Source organism: Rhodotorula paludigena (genome assembly GCF_050403205.1).
Source record: "Rhodotorula paludigena JCM10292 DNA, Rt_paludigena_JCM10292v1_ctg80, whole genome shotgun sequence".
Taxonomy (NCBI): domain Eukaryota; kingdom Fungi; phylum Basidiomycota; class Microbotryomycetes; order Sporidiobolales; family Sporidiobolaceae; genus Rhodotorula; species Rhodotorula paludigena.
Window position 1 is genome coordinate 37,820 of NW_027481378.1, and position 15,648 is coordinate 53,467.

Here is a 15,648-nt window from a genome sequence, read left to right on the forward strand (position 1 = left end):
ACCGTGATCAGACGGTGCTGCAGCCTGCCCGACAACTCGCAGCCTCGCGTACGCTGTTGCTAGCTGCCGCCGCTTAGTCGAGATCGTCGGTCCAGCCTTCCCATTTCGAGCGCAGGGCAACCCGCAACCTCGCACGGCCGTTCCAACGAGCGCGTTCCCAGTGAAGCTTGCTGATCGAGCACAGGCAGGCTCGTGCTGCCTCGAGTGCGGGCCGGACGCGACGGACTGAGCGGGTGCGTCCTGCTCCCGCTTCGAGAGCGTCTCCGTCCCGCGCCTCATGTGCGCCTCGTGCTGGCGGAATCGGGCCTGAGCAGCTGCTGACCGGGTCTCGTTCGTAGCAGAACGCTGTGCACCGAAGCAGAAGCACTCAGCTGCCATAGTGCGCTCGCCAGTCGTCGACAACCTTCGTCCCCTCACCTCGCTACTCGCTGCCGATCAACCTTCTTCGGCGCGTGCTTCATCAGCGGCGCGTGCTTCGTCGGCGCACAGGCTCAACGGACGTCAACCGAGTGCAAAGTGCGGCAGAGCCGACGGGGTTGCCCTTCCGCATCGCTTGGAGCTTCGTCCCCTGGCGCTCGACTCCTGCGCCGTATCCCCGATTGCACGTCCACGAGCCGCTAATCTCCCCATTGTGGCTTTGGCTGACGTCCATGCGCCCGCAGACAACTGCATCGCCGCTGAGCCATGGCTGCCGCTTCCATCTCGGCAACGGCTTCCGACGCTGTACCGCTCGCCGCTTCTCCCACGTCTGTCGAGCTACCACCGCCAGCGACGGTCTCTCCCGAAGTCGTCTCGTCGCTCCAGCTCGACCTCTCCTGGCTCGATTTGCGAGTCCCGCCTACTGTCGGCGGCTCTATCGTGTCCTCTTCCTCTTCTTCGGGAGCGGGCACGCCGCCAGCCATGTTCAACTCTGCGGACACGCTCGCGATGCGTCGCATGCGACGACCACCGCTCTTCCGGCGGCGGAGCAAGAGTCTGGACGACGTCGACACCGAGGAAGCCGATGGCATGCTGGACGAGCTGCTGGACGAGCGCGCACGAGGTCAGCAGCAGTTGCGCAGCGGCACGAAGCCTACGCCTAGGGTCGTCACCGCGGCGACTCAGGCGCTCGACGACGTGTCGCTGAGCGCAAAGTCGCTTGCGAGCCTGGCAGACTCGCAGGGGACGAGCGTGCCCCCTTCAGCAACGTCCTCGTCGCTTTCGACCCTCGCGGACGGGCCGGAGGCAGCCGGCGCTGCGTCTACCGCGGCAAAGATGGCGGCAGAAGACGACCGCTTGGCCAACTGGGTTCGGACCGCCTCGTTCAGCTCAGCGGGTAGCGCGCCTTCGCGCGCCCCTCGACCGCCAGCAACGCCCGGCCGTCTTCCTCTCCCGCCTCGACAGCCGTACACGCCTGTCCTTCCTTCCCCTCTCTCGACATGCTCGTATACCTCGGCGGACGACGAGCGCGACGGCGGTTTCCCCTTCCCGCCAACACCGCACCGAGACGTTTTTAAACCCTCGACCACCTCTATCTCCGAGCGGACCTCGCCAGACCTTCCTCTCAAGGACCTTCCACCTCTCGCTCCACGGCCAGAAGCTGGCGCAGGGGCACTCGGCCTCGCCCGACCCGGCTACACGTCCTATTCTTCCCAATCTACCCTTTCCTCAACTGCAACCGCGACCCCGCTAGCCGCTCCCGACTTTCCCTCTGTTGCACGAGCCCATCGCTCTCCCACCCTCATACGTTCAACTACCGAGCCCATTCCCGGCTCCTCTTCCGCCTCTCCCGCCCAGTCGCCCGCAGCAGCTTCTCCCGCGCCATCGAGCGCCTCAGGGCCAGCGACTTCTGTCTCCGCAGCAATCGCCACGACCCGCGCCCGCGCCCACACGCGCGGCGCCTCCGCTTCCTCCTTTTCCACGACCCCTTCGCACTCGTCCGCCTCGGGTCGGCACGCCATCCCGCTCACGCCGCCCGAGTCGCTCTGCACTGCGCCGTGGCAAGCAGGCGCCAGTGCCGCCGAGCTGGCCTGGCACGATGTCCTGCAAGCCAAATTCGGCGCCTCGGCCGCAGCCGCAGCTGCCGCAGAACCCGGCGCAAAGGGATTGGCAGGTGGAATTGCCATGCCCCCCGCCGCGGTTGCCGCAATGGGCTCGTCGCGCTCGGTGCGAGCGCGCGCGGATACGGGCAGCTGGGGTGGCGGGCCCTCGACGGGTACGACGGGAGGCGGTGCGACAGGCGGCGCAGCGGGCGGAGATGGCGCAGGAGCCGGAGGCGGCGCGACGGGCCGCAAGGCCGGCTGGCAGGGGAACGAGCTGATGGGCGCGGCGGCGGCGGGCGGGTACGCTGCAAGCACAAAGCAGGAGATGGAGAAGCTCCTGAGCGAGTTCTTGCCTGGTGTGCCGCTCGGGGAGCACGAGGAGACGGTCAACGTCGTGGAGTACGGCGCGCTCAACTCGCGGTACGCATCTTTCACTCCTTGTTGCTTCGATCCGACACTGACTAATCTTGCGCCCTAGCTCCATCTCGCTCGTCCCGCGCATCCTCGCCCACTTCGCCGAGCGCGAAGCCGCCTTTCCTGGTCGCGCGCCGACTGCAGGGCCCGACCCAGACGAGCTCCTCTCGTTCCAGGTCACGCACGTCGACAAGCCCGCGGCAGACTTCCGCTGTCTCACGTCGACGCTCGAGACGAGCCCCGAGTCCTACATGCGCAAGTTTGTCGGCAGCGCCGACCTCGCGCTCGACGGGCGCGTCTTCTCGGCGTTCGCCGCGAGGCCAGATGGCGTCAAGGTGCTGCCGAAGAAGAGCGTTAGCGTAGGATTCAGCGCCATGAGCCTGCATTGGCCCAGCACGGACCGCAAGTGCGCCCCTTCCGTCGTTCACTACTGCAGGCAGCGTGTAGCTGACTGTGTCTCGCGCTGCAGGTATCGTGTGGCACCTGCTACTCTCGCGCACGGCGAGCTAATGGCGTTCCTCTCGGCACGCGCGTCCGAGTTCAAGCCGGGCGGTCTCCTCACCGTCGCCTACATGGCGCGCTCTGAAGAAGCGGCTCTCGCTGCGTCGTCGCCGTCGGGTTTCTCGCCGAGCGGGATGAGCGCGTCTTCCGCACCTAGCTCACCAGCCGACGGCACTTCTACCTCGAAGGGTCGGCGCAGCTCGATCCCGACCGACGTTGCTCACCCGAAGGACCCGTCTAATTCGCCTCCGCCGCCATTTGGGTCATCGACTGCGCCGCCAGTCTCTGTACCGTCACCGCCTGGTGGTGTGCAGCTGCGCCACAAGGACATCTGGGCCCACTTGACGAGCATCCTCGGCAAGGCAATCCAGCGTCTCGTTAGTACCGGCCTGCTCAAGCCTCAAATCGCCCGCGCACTTCTCGGTACGTCCTGAAAGCTTTGCAGCGGCGAACACGAGTCGAGCTAATCTGGACCCGCCTCGCAGCCCTCCCTCTTCACCCTCGCACGCCTCGCCAGACACAAGCCTGCCTGCGCGCCTCGGCCCACTCGTGGGACGTGCTCAAGAGTGAGATTGTCGTGCTCTCGCATCCGGCGTGGAAGGGCGTCGAGCACGGGACCGTCAGCGTCGAGAACTGGGCCGACCACACGATTCAGGTGCGCATTCACCTCTTTGCCAGTGCAGACTCGAGGTCGTCAAACGCTGACGAGAAAATGCCCTATTTGCCTCACGCAGCTCCTCAAAATCTTTTGGGAGGACGAGATGCGCTCGATCCTGCGCGACGCGCTCGGGTCTCGCGGCGCTTGCGAGTGGGTGCTCGATTGTCTCTGGACCGTCGCCAAGGTACGCTTCGTCGCCTCTTTCCAGTTCGACTGGCGCGCTGACCGTTCGCTCGCGCCGTCTGCAGGAGAAGGTTGAAGACGTCCCGCCGCACCCGCTCGAGCTCGAAGTGCAGTTCATCGCGCTGCGCCGGCGCGAGCGGCCCGCGTCGGTCCCCGCCTCGCCCGTCGAGGGCGTGCCTCTTGGTGGTCATGGCGGGGCAGGACCTGTCTCGGTCGCACAGGCGCTCGGGGCGGTCGCCGAGGAGCAGGAGAAGGAGAGGGGCGACAAGGAGAACGGGTTGCCGCCGCCGGTCGGCGCAGCCTAGGCGAGGGATCTCGTGAATGGCGTCGCATCCGCTTCTTGTTAGCATCGGGCTCATCGTGTTGTGTATGTTCTCCTGTTGTAGGATTCCCTTTCTGCTGGTTCATTGCGCATTCCTTGAGCAGTTTGCAAGGGGCAGTCCGGCCGGACGTGTTCGCGCCCACCTTTCTTGTGCGTGCTTCGAAGCCTTCATCCTGCATGAGAGCTGCGCAGACGAGGTACATCTTGGCAAAGCCATGTCTCTCACCCCGACGGACGAGGTCGAGACTAGACTCGGAGCAGACGGAAGTGACGCAGGGCGGTACGAGGGAGAGACATGGAAGGCGAAGCAGCCGAGTTTGCGAGTGGCGCTACGGTGAGTGTGGGAGCCGAGCGGAAATTCAAGAGATGGGAGAGAGTGGAGGGAGAACAGAGATAGACGCCGCCGAACGGATGTGAAATGATGCTTAGGTTGATTGTGAAAGAGGGAGGGACACGACTTGAGAGAATGAGAGGAGAGAAGACGTTAACGGGTTACAGGGAGAGAGAGTTCACTGCTGGCGGCAATTCGGGTCCTCCTGGTGGCTGCCGGGCGTGTTACCCATGGGCGGGACAGGCGCGCGGCGAGGGCCACCGTCGTTGTCGCTGCTCACCTCGACGCCGCAACGGGCAAAGCGTCAGCGAGTGCGCTCTCACGGGCGGACGAGACCTGGAGAAGGCCGATACGCAGGCAGGAAGGCAACTCACTCGTCGTCGTCCTCGTCGTACTCGTCGTCAAACTCGTCCTCCGAGTCGTCAAAGCCGGCGCCCTGCTGCTCGTACCGGAGCGCCTTGCCCGTGAAGAAGTCGATGGCGCGCGGGACGACGCGCTCCTTGAGGTCCTCGCCGATCTGGTAGTCGAGCTCGAGCTTCTCGTCGAGGTCGGACGCGATCGAGACGTCGTCGTCGTCCTCGGGCGAGGGCGGCTTGGGCGGGTTGAAGAAGCTGAAGAACGACTCGGTCGGGACGACCTTCTTGACGATGCGGGTCTGGTTGGTGTCTGCAAGAAGCGCGCAGCGGTGAGCGATAGATTCGCGGAGACAGTAAAAGACTCGAAGGAACGCACTCTTGTTGCGCTGCTTCTTGGTCTCGATGCGGGTGGTGAGGTCCTTGCCCTCTTTCCACTTGATCTCGGTGCCCTCGGCGTGGTCGTAGACAAAGTCGCCCTCGTAGCCGACCTCGTCCTGGTAGTAGTACGTCTTCTCGAGCTTGGTGTTCTCGAAGAACTCCTTGGCGCCCTCGCCAAACTCGAACACGAGCGTGAAGCCCGACTTGCCCTGCTCGGCCGGGTACGCGACGCGGATGTCGACGAGGTGCTTGAGCGCCTCCTCGTCGCGCTCGGTGATGAGCTCCGAGAGGCCGAGGTGGTTCTTGAGCGCCGTGAGCCAGAACTCGGGGATGCCCTTGGGCGCCTGCGCGACCTCTTCGGGGCTGGGCTTGACGCCGCGCGCCTTCTTCTCGGTTGCGGGCGCCTCGTCGTCCTCGTCGTCCTCGTCCTCAAAGTCGTCCTCGTCGTCCTCCTCCTCCTCGGCCTCGACACCCTTCTTGATCTCGTCGTCGTTGGGCTCGGCCTGGCCCTCGATGAGGGCGCGGCGGCGCTCGTACAGCGGGCGGTACTTCTCGGCGAAGCGCTTCTCAAGCTCGAAGATCTCCTTCTGGAACTCGGCCTCGAGGGCAGAGTGGTCGCGCTGGACGCCCTTGAGCGCGGTGAGACGGTACTGGACGGCGGTCGGGAGCGACTCGACGTAGCCCGACGAGCGGCCAATCAGACCAGAGAGACGGCCCTGAACGAGCTGGGCTGCAGGTGGGATGGGACCACGTGCAAGGCGAGCCGGCAGATTGAGGTAGAAAGGCGACACGGGAGAGGAGGACGAGGCGGATCGATCAGAGGGCAAAGGTTAGCAATCGCGTTCTCCGGGCGCCTGGACTCGAAAGCGAGAGCAACGGACCGAATGCAGGGTTGCCGGCAAGCGCACCGAGGCCCTGGGCGTCGCGGCTGCCGATGGTCTCGACGCCCTCGTCCTCCTCGCCCAGAGTGGCGGGGATCTGCGGGCGGCTGCCGAAGACAAGCCCAGGCGAGGCGAAGAGCGTCAGCCATGTCTTCGCGGCACGACAGGGCGCCGACCGTGCCCGTGAAGCGAGCTAATCGCGTTCACATGACGCGAACCAGGCGCGACAAGGTTGGGACAGGGGCGCAGCGGCGCAGCGAGCGAGCGCGGGAGGGACGCACGAGATCATGCTGCCGGTGAGGGTGTGCACGGCCGGCGTGTTCTCTGTGTCGGGCGAGCGCAGGCAGCAGGGGGCGCGGGCGCAGCGGTGAGCACGGCGAGGGTCAGTTCGACGAAGCAGCAGACGGCGGCAGCGAGAGACGGCGCGGGACGCACGCGGGGTCGGGGCGATGGTGCCCTCGGGCCCGAGGCGGGTGGGGTCGGTGGGCATCTGCTGCGCCATGGCTCGAGTCGTGTGCGGTGGAGGGCGACAAGGGCGAGGCGAGGTGCCGGTGGGGAGCAGCGCGAGCGCCAGCGCTCGTCAGTCCCGCGAGCGCGCGGCCCAGGCCTTTTCTCGCGCGCCTCTCCTCTGCCTCGCGCGCGCTCCCTTCATCCGCTTTCCTCCGCGGCTCTCAGTCTGCGCCTTCTCCTCCTGCATCTTCGCCATCTGGCCACGTAGCTCGTGACACGCGCAGAGACTCCCACGGCTGCTCACGCCCAATTGCGCGCGCCTGCCAAAAGTGCCCGCACCCCCGGCACGTGGCGCTCGCTTCCGGGCCTCCTCGCTCGCTCGCACTTGCATCGTAAGGCGCGTGAACAGTAGCTGCCGGGTCAGATGTAGTCCTACGACCGGCAGAATTGTGAACGGTCGTGCCAGGCAGCGCGCAGACGTGGCAGAACAGGGGATCAACGGCTCGAACGTGCGCACTGAACTCCAAGGGGCTCACCGTGTCGCGCGTGTCGGGGATGCGCTGCTTCGATTGGCTCCCTCTGGAGGACTTAGCGCTCTGCCTTCCGTGCCAGGCCAGCGCGCCGCGTTCTTGCCGGAGGCGCCCCTCCTCGTCCTCGTGCACTCAACCCGCTCCCTCGAGCTCAACCTCGATTCTAGCTGCTCTGTGCTCGTCCAGCTTCACCAGCTCGCTCTGATCACTTCCGACCATGGCGACCAAGGCGCTCTCGCTTGGCGCGGCCGGCGCCCTCGCGCTCTACTTCCGCCCGCTTCGGGACCACCTCACAACCTACACACAGCACCCTTCCGCCTCTGCATGGCTCCTCGCGTCCGCGATCGTCCTCGTGGCCGTCTCGGCCTACGCGAGCCAGATCCTCGTCGCCGTCCAGTTCGCCTGGTCGTGCTTCTTCGCCCCGCTCGGCAAGAACGCGTCGCAGCAGGGCCGCCTCGACCGCTTTTACCAGGGACAAGCTGCGGTGAGCTCTAAGCTCGAGTTCTCGGCAGAGGGGACGCAGCTGAACCATGGTTGCGCGGGCAGATCTACGACAAGACGCGCGCCAAGCTCCTCCGCGGTCGCACGACCATGCTCAAGCTGTCGGCTGCGCACCTCAAGGAGCAGCGCCGACGCAACCCAAACAAGCGTCTGGTCTGGCTCGACATTGGCGGTGGCACCGGCTGGAACGTCGAGGAGATGGACAAGTACTTCCCGATCAAGGACTTTGACGCCGTCTACGTCCTCGACCTCTGTGGCCCGCTCCTCGAGGTCTCGCGCAAGCGCTTCGAGGCGCGCGGATGGAAGAACGTCCACTGCCTCCTGCAGGACGCGACGCACTTTGTCCTACCCGAGTGGGACCACACGGGCCTCGACGGCGAGACGGGCGGCCTCGACTTTGTCACGATGAGCTACTCGCTCTCGATGATGCCCGACCACCTCAACCTCCTCGACCGCGTCGACCGCTTCCTCAACCCCTCGGGCCTATTTGCCGTCGCCGACTTTTACGTCTCGGCGCGCGAGACCACCTCGGTTGCGGGCGTGATCGGCGACGTCGCTTCGCGCCAGTGCTCGTACTGGACGCGCCTCTTCTGGCTTCACTGGTGCGTCGGAGGCTTCTTGCCTGTGCCGCCGAAACGGCTCTCCGGACACTGACTTCCTAACGCTTCTCGCTCGTACAGGTTTGAGCTGGACCATGTCGACCTTCACCCGTATGCTTTCTACACTCTAGGTTTTCAGGCGAGTGCGAACGGCAGCGCGACTGACACAGCTTGCCGCAGCTCTCGCCGCCAATACCTCGAACACCGCTTCGCAACCATCAAGAGCTACAACGCACGCAATGGCTTCATCCTTCCCGGCCTCATCAGCATGTGAGTCCTCGCAAACTCGGCGACGGACACCGTGTTGTACGAATCTGACCCGACTCCGTCGCACTCGCAGCCCGTACTACGTCTCGCTGCACACCTCGCGCCGCATCGACACCTCGCAGGCCAACCAGGCATACGAAGTCGACGCCGGCAACACTATCTCTGCCTCGCCCTCTCCTCTTCTCATGCCGACCGTCTCGCGCCAGAGCAGCACCGCCGACATCCCCGACCTTGCCCTCGGCGTCAGCGCCGCACTCTCGCGCACGCGGTCCCGCTCCTCGGCCGCGGCGACCAAGCGCCCGCTCAAGCGCACCAACTCGCGCTCGAGCGACCAGAGCGACAGCTTCCGCATCGACATTGCGCCCGAGCTCCAGCTTTCGAGCTTCCACTACGGGTTCCGCCACCACCGCGTGCCGTTCATTGACGACCCTGTGCACCGCGAGTTCCGCGAGTACGTCCTTCACGTCCCTCTTTGACCTGCATCAAGCTGCAGTGCCGGCTCGACTGGCACCGCGGTGGCGCCTAATCCACGCGTTCGTTTCATTGATTTCTGGTTTGGCGAATACAGCTGCTTGTACCATTTCGCATGGGAGGACCCGCGCGTCGATGTTCAGCATCTCAAGCTTACGAAGGATGACGCCGTGATGTGCATCACCTCTGGAGGGGAGAACGCGTGAGTGGTCGCCCCTCCGCTCTCTCACAACTCGTTGACAGACGACTGCCTCGCTTCCTGAACTGACAACCTGGTCCATTTCCTTGACGTGCAGCATGCACTGTAAGCTGCGACGCTCCGAACTGAGCTTGCAAGTTGTCGGATCTGACCGCCGCCGACCCGCAGACGCAATTCACTCGCAGCCTCGGCGCATCCACACTGTCGATATGAACCCGTGCCAGGGTCACCTGATGGAGCTGAAGCTCGCGGGCATCATGGCGCTGGAATACGAGGAGTACTGGCAGGTGAGCAGCCCGCCTTTCTTACCCAGCCTTCTCAAGCCCATCCAGCGGGCTTTCGCCTGTCGGCCTGTGCAAAGGCAGAGCTGACTGACCGACGCGACTCATCTTGACAGCTCTTCGGCGAGGGCAAGCACCCCAACTTCCGCGACCTCCTCGACAACAAGCTTTCGCCCTTCCTCACCTCGCACGCCTACCAATACTGGCGCTCCCGGGAACACTACTTCGACGTCAACTTCTACATGCGCGGCTAGTGAGTACAGAGCGCATCACGGCGCTGGTGGCCGATGCAGAAGTTGACGAAGTCACTGCCTTCCGCAGCTCCGGCCACGCCCTCCGTCTCGCGCGCTGGGCACTCTTTTTCGCCGGTGTCGCCAAGTCGACGGCCAAGATGTGCGCGGCCAAAGACATTGTCGAGCAGCGCCGCCTGTGGAACACCAAGATCCGCCCCGTCCTCCTCTCTGGCGTCCTCACCAAGATGTTCTTTGCCAACCCTATGTTCATGTGGAACGCCCTGGGTGCGCTCGAGCCTTCGCGGCAGCCCTGTGGAAAGATCCGCGACTGATCCGGTATGCACAATCTGCAGGAGTCCCCATGAATCAGGCGAAGGTCTTCCTCAAGGAGACGAGCGTATCGCAGTTCGCGGCCGACACGTTCGACCCTGTCGCACTCAACACGTCGATCGCCCAGGACAACTACTTCTACCAATTGTGCTTGCAGGGCAAGTACACCAAGGACTCCTGGTACGCCTGACTTGCTTTTCTAGCTTAGTGCGACCGAAACTGACTTGAATGGGCTTCACAGCCCCGAATTCCTCACGCGCAAGGGCTTCGAGGCGCTCAAGAAGAACAACGCCGTACGTTTTGACTCTCTACTTGTCTTTCGAGCTCTAGCGGACTGACCCGCCGCGCAACGTGCAGGCCGCCCTCGACTGCTTCCGCCTTCACACCGACTCGATCAACAATGTGCGTCAACAGGCTCGATCTACTCGTGTGATTGCGCTGACTCGTCTTTGCCCTTAAAGGTAATGCGTCGTCTCGGTCCCGACTCGCTCACGGTCGCCATCATCATGGACCTCCAGGACTGTGCGCTTCTCAGTCACTCCCCTCGTGCCACGAATAGCCTGACGGGTTCCGACCTCTCGCAGGGTTCGACAACACGGTCGAGGACCCTCCGGCGCCGGGCTTGTCGAAGAAGTGCGAGCTGACGTCGACGATCCGCACGCTGCACACGGCGCTCAAGCCCGGCGGGCGTGTCTTCTTCCGCTCGGCCGGCCAGGAGCCGTGGTACCTCGAGCTGTACCGCCGCGAGGGCTTCAAGGTCGAGTGCATCCACAAGCGCCCCATCGGCGGCAAGGAGCCCATCGACCGGGTCAACATGTACGAGTCTGCCGCCTTTCTCTCCGATTTTTCAATGCATGCTAACTCGCGGCACACGTGCTCTTGCAGGTACGCATCGTTCTACAAGTGCACGAAGCTCTAGATGGGCGCTCGTCATCGTTATGGTTTCAGTGCATTCTTCTCTTTCCTGTGTCCCTGAGTCTGCGTCCCAGTTTGCGATATTTCGTCTATCCGTAGCATTGCCGTTACTCCTTGTGCAGAAACAAAACGTCGTTGTCGTATGCTTCCTGTTCCGTGGAGATAGCGCGGAGTTGCACCAGCCTTTGCCGCCCCGCCTCGCGCTCGCCTCGTCCCGATCGACACTCGGCTCGTCCCTGCCGACTCTGCTGCGAGGCTCGCATGCGCTCGAGGGAATGCCCGTGCGTGCAGCCTCGACCCCGACGCACTCGCGCACGTCGACGCCCGTCCCGCTGCCGCTCCCCGCCGGTCCGCTGCGTCTGCCCGAGAGTCCGCGCGACGCTTCCTCCGCCGCCGCCTTTGGCGAATCGTTCGCCCCGCTAGAGCAGAGCACACAGGGCCTCTCGGCAGGCCTGCGCAGCCGCCGCTCTATCTCGCCGCTCCCATCCCGAACCCCGTCTCCTCGCGGCGATGACCGCGCCGACTACGCCTTGAATGGGCCGACAGCTTTAACGTCCGCTGCAGTGTCGCCTCGAGGCTCCCCGCGCGCCCTGGTCGACGCAGACGTCACCCGGCCGTCCTTGAGGCGGCTCACGAACGACACGCTCGGCAGGGCAGGTAGTCCGGGTGGGGCAGTCTCGGCGGGCGAGGCGGACGGCTACGTGCTGCGCCGGGACAACAAGGGAAAGGGCAAGGCGAAGGAGGGTGAACGGGGCGCGAGCGAGAATGGGGTTTCGGCCGGGAAAGAGCGCGAGGTTATTGTCCACCAGGTGCGTGAGAGGCGGTCCGCTGCCCTGATCTGCAGCTCGGCGTAGGGCTGACATCAAGCTCTTTCACTTGGCGCACAGGTCAAGAAGACCGACACGTTCGCATCTGTCTCGCTGCAGTACGGCATCACGGTCAGTCCCCGCGCTCGCGTCGCGTTTGCAGACCTGCTTCCTCTGCGCAGTCTAGCTTGCTTGGCAAACATGCCGTTCGCGCTGACATGCATCCTTACGCCCACAGCCGCAAAACCTTCGCGCCTCGAACCGCCTGTGGCCCTCTGATCCGATTTTCCTCCGTTCGACCCTCCTCATACCGCTCGACCAGTGCAATCTCCCGTCCTCGTCTTTCGGCGTCGAGCGCATCGCTCGGGAGGAGAACGGCGACCTGACGGTCTGGGAGCGGGCCCGAGGTGCCGCCAAACCGGCCGCTGGCGGGGGGCTGGGCTCGGCTGCCGAGCGGGAACAGCGCGAGGATGGGCTTGTGAGCCCTCGTGCACGACACATCGCCGCAACGTCAGCTTTCGAGCTCAGCGCAGGGACGCTGCCCTCCGTCGAGTCGGAGGAGCTCGTCTCGACGGCTGACAACGAGTATCACTCAGTCTGGAGTGACGGGACGCCCAGCGTTCGCGGGTCACTCGACATCGCGAGACCGCCCATCAGCCCCGAAATCACGTCTTACTTTGCCACGACGAACAACGCCTACGCCGGGCCTTCGGGGTCGAGCAATCCACCCGAACCGCCCACCGTCGCCGAGCTGGTCTCGCGAACGGTGTCGCCGTCGACTGCGACAGCGAGCGCGAGCGTCTCGTCTTCCTTCTCCCCCGTCCCGTCGTCCTCTTCGCCCGGGACCTCGCCACCTCTGCACCACCCGGGCCTCTCACGCTCGCCCGACTCGGCGGCGGCTGGATCTCCCGCCGTGTCGAAACGCACGCTGCACATCCAGCGCATGCCGGCTTCTCAACTCGCCTTCTTCCCGCCATCCTCGTCGGATCCTGCCTCGCCGTCCAAGGAGCACCCGCCGACTAGCCGTTCACAAGTGCCACGACGAGCCGGACCGACCGCCACAGCCGCACAAAGCGGCGGTCCGGTCGAGGGCGACTCGCTCTTCTTCGGCCCACTCACCAACTCGCTCGCCTCGTCCTTCTCCTCGCTCGGCCTGAACCGCTACCTCCCCTCGTCTCTCTCGCCCTCGACCTCGTCCGGCTCGATCGCGCTCCCGCCCAGCCCAGCCGAAACTCGCTCTCCGAACGGCGGCACGCTCTCGCTAGGCGCGCGCGTCGGGCGAAAGCTCAGCAGCCGCTGGGCCGTGCTCGATTTTGGCGCCGAGGAGGACGACGCGGCGGCTGCGCTGGCGGGCCAGGGCGGCGCGGGCGCATCGAAAGGAGACTACTTATCGCTGTCGCAGCGGTCCGGCGGGGGTGGTCTTGGTACAGGGCTCGGCCTGCGGGAATTCGCAGGGTGGGACAGCTCGCCGCCGCCGCCACCGCCTCCGCCGCGGCATCGCAAGGCGCGCGACTCGAATGCGGGTCTGCCACCTGGCTCGCACTTGGGAGCACCGAGCGGGGGTCGCGCGAGGGCGGACGTGCGGGACACGTTCGCGTTGCGGTAGCGAGAGGGCGTATCTCTGCATCGCATCCTGGTCGGGCGTATACTCGCAATTCTAGACACGCTGCATCGCCGACGCGCATCTCACTCACCGCCTCTGGAGGGTTCTTGAGAGAAGAGAAGGTGGAGAGCGGACCAGCCGCAACAGCCTTCCTTGCGTCTCGCGCGCGTCTACACGAGCCCGAACAGCCTGCGCAGCCAGCTCGCAATTCGCTCCCACCACGTGCCCCTCCACCCCGCCTCTCGCCTCGCCGTCCCGAGCCTCAACGTTCCGTGCCCCACTCTGACAGTCGGTCCGTCCGCGCCATCGAGGTCATGCGCCTCACCCGCTTCAAGCCGTGCAGGCGTCTGCGCGGCTTTACGCAAGGGCAAGCGCGCAGCCGAGCGCATAGACGGCGTGCAGATGAATTCAGGGAAGAGGGCGCAGAGCGTGAGGAGCTCCGGGTTGGTCAGGTAGGAAGGGAGGGTGAAGAGGCGGTACTGCGCTGGCGGTGTGGTGTCCGCGACCGTGCCAGAAGGCGTCGGCGGGTCTGTCGTGGAAGGTGAGGTGGAGGAGAGGAGCGGTACCGAGGCGGACGGGGACAATGGCGAGGCGGGAGAAGCGAGGGGCGACACAGCAGAGGCGGCTAGATGCGGCGGCGCCGAGGCGTGCTGCCGCGCCGCCTTCTCCGCGGGGTCGAGGAACGGATCTGATCCGCTGCGAGTGCGGGCGTTGAGGCTGCCGCGGTGCGGCGGGACCGGCGGAGGCTCCTTGCGCTGCTGCGCAGGCAGGCCTGCAGCCGTAACCGTCGCACGTTCGAAGATGACTGGCGCGATGACGGGCTCGCCTGCGACGCTCGACGTTTCGGACGCGGCGGAAGAACTCATCAACGAGGTCCGAAGCGAATCGGCGTACGACGCCTCCTTGACGCGCTCCGACATGCCCAGGACCTGCGTATAAAGACCGGTCAGCCCTTGACATCGATTTGCAAATGTCACATTACCGTACGCTCTTGAGCAGCACGACTGCATCTCGTGCCCATTCCGGGCTCCCGCCCGCCTCGGCAAACACCGCGACATCGACCTCCCACTCGATGCACCTCGCCTCAGCTGCACCCTGCGCCTGCATCGACAAGGCCGCCCACAGCGCGCGAAAGAACGGGTGCGTGCCCGGCATGTCCTTGACGCAGTGCGCCGCGACAAACTCCTTGACCCTTGCGCGGCGGTACGCTCTCGCAGCGGGCGAGCGGAGCGCCTTGGCCGAGGTGCTCTCGCGCGAGATGCCGAGGTGCGCTTTGAGTCCCTGTGCGGGTGCGGTGGACGAGAGGAGGTGCTCGACCTCGGCGCGACGGCGCTGCTCTTCCGAGCGGTGGAAGGCGGTGCGGACGGCCGACATGGTGCGGGCGTAGGCGGTGCGGTGCGCAGCGGGGAGACGCTGCAGGATCGAGTCGACTTGTCGTGCTGTTCCATGTGACATAGTCAGTCTCGAGGTGTGTGCTGGAGAAGGGCAAGAAAGCGAGACGCACCCGCATCGCCATCCTTCTCAAAATACAGCCTGCGGCAGATCTCGGCAAAGTGCTCGAGGTCCTCCTCGTGCGGCACACTCTGCTCGTGCACCTGCAGCTGAGTCGGCGGAGTCGGCGACGGGGGCTGCCGCACGGAGAGTCCGGATCCAGGGGAGCGTCTCGGCGCGGGCGGTGAGCGCGCTTGTCCCGCCTGTTGCCCGTAGCCACTCATCGATCCAGTCGAGCCCTGCGAGTGCAGGGGAGGACGAGACGGCGTCCTTCCGCCGAGCTGCGGCGAGCGAGGCGGCGAGAGTAGTGGGGAGCGAGGCGGTGCTGGTCGGGGCGTAGAGCTCGACAAGGCGTCGTGCAGAGGGTTGAACGGGCGCAGGGTCGCGTCTTCAGGTGTATCTTCCATGATGGCGAGCTTGGCGGGCGATCTGCGCAGCGACACTCGCGGAAGCGTGAGCGTTCGCAGCCTCATCGGCAACGGAAGGGAGAAGGCCACGCACCTGCTTGAAGGCTCAGAGGATACGCGCGTAGCAATCAGGTCACTTCAGCTGGGGGTTCCAGGCCAGCACAGCGAGCAAAGGAGACGAGGGAGTTCAGGCAAGCCGGTCAAGCCGAGAGAGGGGCTCCTCGAGGAGGTGCAGTCGATCGGCAGGACTTCCTTGTGGGACGGGGTCACATTGCATTTGATGAGGAGACAAGATCGAGGGGTCTGTATCAGAGGCCAGCGACGACGTGCAGCGACGACTCGAGACTCGCTCGTCCTCCTCCTTCCGCACAGGTCCCGTATTCTCCCTACACTGTAGCGTGCCGTTCCTCCCAGTCGTCGTCTACTAGATGTAAATCGCAGAACCCCTGGTGCGATCACCGAAAGCCATACGAGCCATCAACACCGGATTGCAGCCCTCGTTGCGCGGGACCTTCCCGAA

At 65.1% G+C, this 15,648-nt stretch overlaps 5 protein-coding genes across 5 annotated transcripts; 3 read left to right on the top strand and 2 right to left on the bottom strand.

Moving 5' to 3' along the window:
• Positions 1 to 684: 684 nt before the first annotated feature.
• Positions 685 to 4,082, top strand: JCM10292_007662 (uncharacterized protein; the record flags this gene model as incomplete). The annotated part of the gene is made up of 6 exons (XM_076652552.1): positions 685 to 2,441; positions 2,500 to 2,841; positions 2,905 to 3,359; positions 3,422 to 3,591; positions 3,671 to 3,778; positions 3,843 to 4,082. 6 exons carry the CDS (start codon positions 685 to 687, stop codon positions 4,080 to 4,082), a joined length of 3,072 nt encoding a protein of 1,023 aa, XP_076501901.1.
• Positions 4,083 to 4,608: 526 nt separating this feature from the next.
• Positions 4,609 to 6,547, bottom strand: JCM10292_007663 (NAP domain-containing protein; the record flags this gene model as incomplete). The annotated part of the gene is made up of 6 exons (XM_076652553.1): positions 4,609 to 4,702; positions 4,805 to 5,096; positions 5,163 to 5,894; positions 6,046 to 6,152; positions 6,327 to 6,369; positions 6,481 to 6,547. The coding sequence occupies 6 exons, from the start codon at positions 6,545 to 6,547 to the stop codon at positions 4,609 to 4,611; spliced, it is 1,335 nt and encodes a 444-aa protein (XP_076501902.1).
• A 695-nt stretch (positions 6,548 to 7,242) lies between these two features.
• JCM10292_007664 (class I SAM-dependent methyltransferase) lies at positions 7,243 to 10,825 on the top strand (the record flags this gene model as incomplete). Its single annotated transcript, XM_076652554.1, has 16 exons — positions 7,243 to 7,509; positions 7,572 to 8,128; positions 8,207 to 8,236; positions 8,306 to 8,395; positions 8,466 to 8,843; positions 8,961 to 9,065; positions 9,160 to 9,167; positions 9,231 to 9,349; positions 9,460 to 9,596; positions 9,665 to 9,861; positions 9,930 to 10,086; positions 10,148 to 10,199; positions 10,264 to 10,308; positions 10,368 to 10,428; positions 10,491 to 10,728; positions 10,792 to 10,825. The coding sequence occupies 16 exons, from the start codon at positions 7,243 to 7,245 to the stop codon at positions 10,823 to 10,825; spliced, it is 2,475 nt and encodes an 824-aa protein (XP_076501903.1).
• A 271-nt stretch (positions 10,826 to 11,096) lies between these two features.
• Positions 11,097 to 13,233, top strand: JCM10292_007665 (LysM peptidoglycan-binding domain-containing protein; the record flags this gene model as incomplete). Its single annotated transcript, XM_076652555.1, has 3 exons — positions 11,097 to 11,630; positions 11,709 to 11,759; positions 11,866 to 13,233. 3 exons carry the CDS (start codon positions 11,097 to 11,099, stop codon positions 13,231 to 13,233), a joined length of 1,953 nt encoding a protein of 650 aa, XP_076501904.1.
• Positions 13,234 to 13,400: 167 nt separating this feature from the next.
• On the bottom strand, positions 13,401 to 15,128 carry JCM10292_007666 (uncharacterized protein; the record flags this gene model as incomplete). Its single annotated transcript, XM_076652556.1, has 3 exons — positions 13,401 to 14,159; positions 14,218 to 14,669; positions 14,735 to 15,128. 3 exons carry the CDS (start codon positions 15,126 to 15,128, stop codon positions 13,401 to 13,403), a joined length of 1,605 nt encoding a protein of 534 aa, XP_076501905.1.
• Between the last annotated feature and the right edge of the window lie 520 nt (positions 15,129 to 15,648).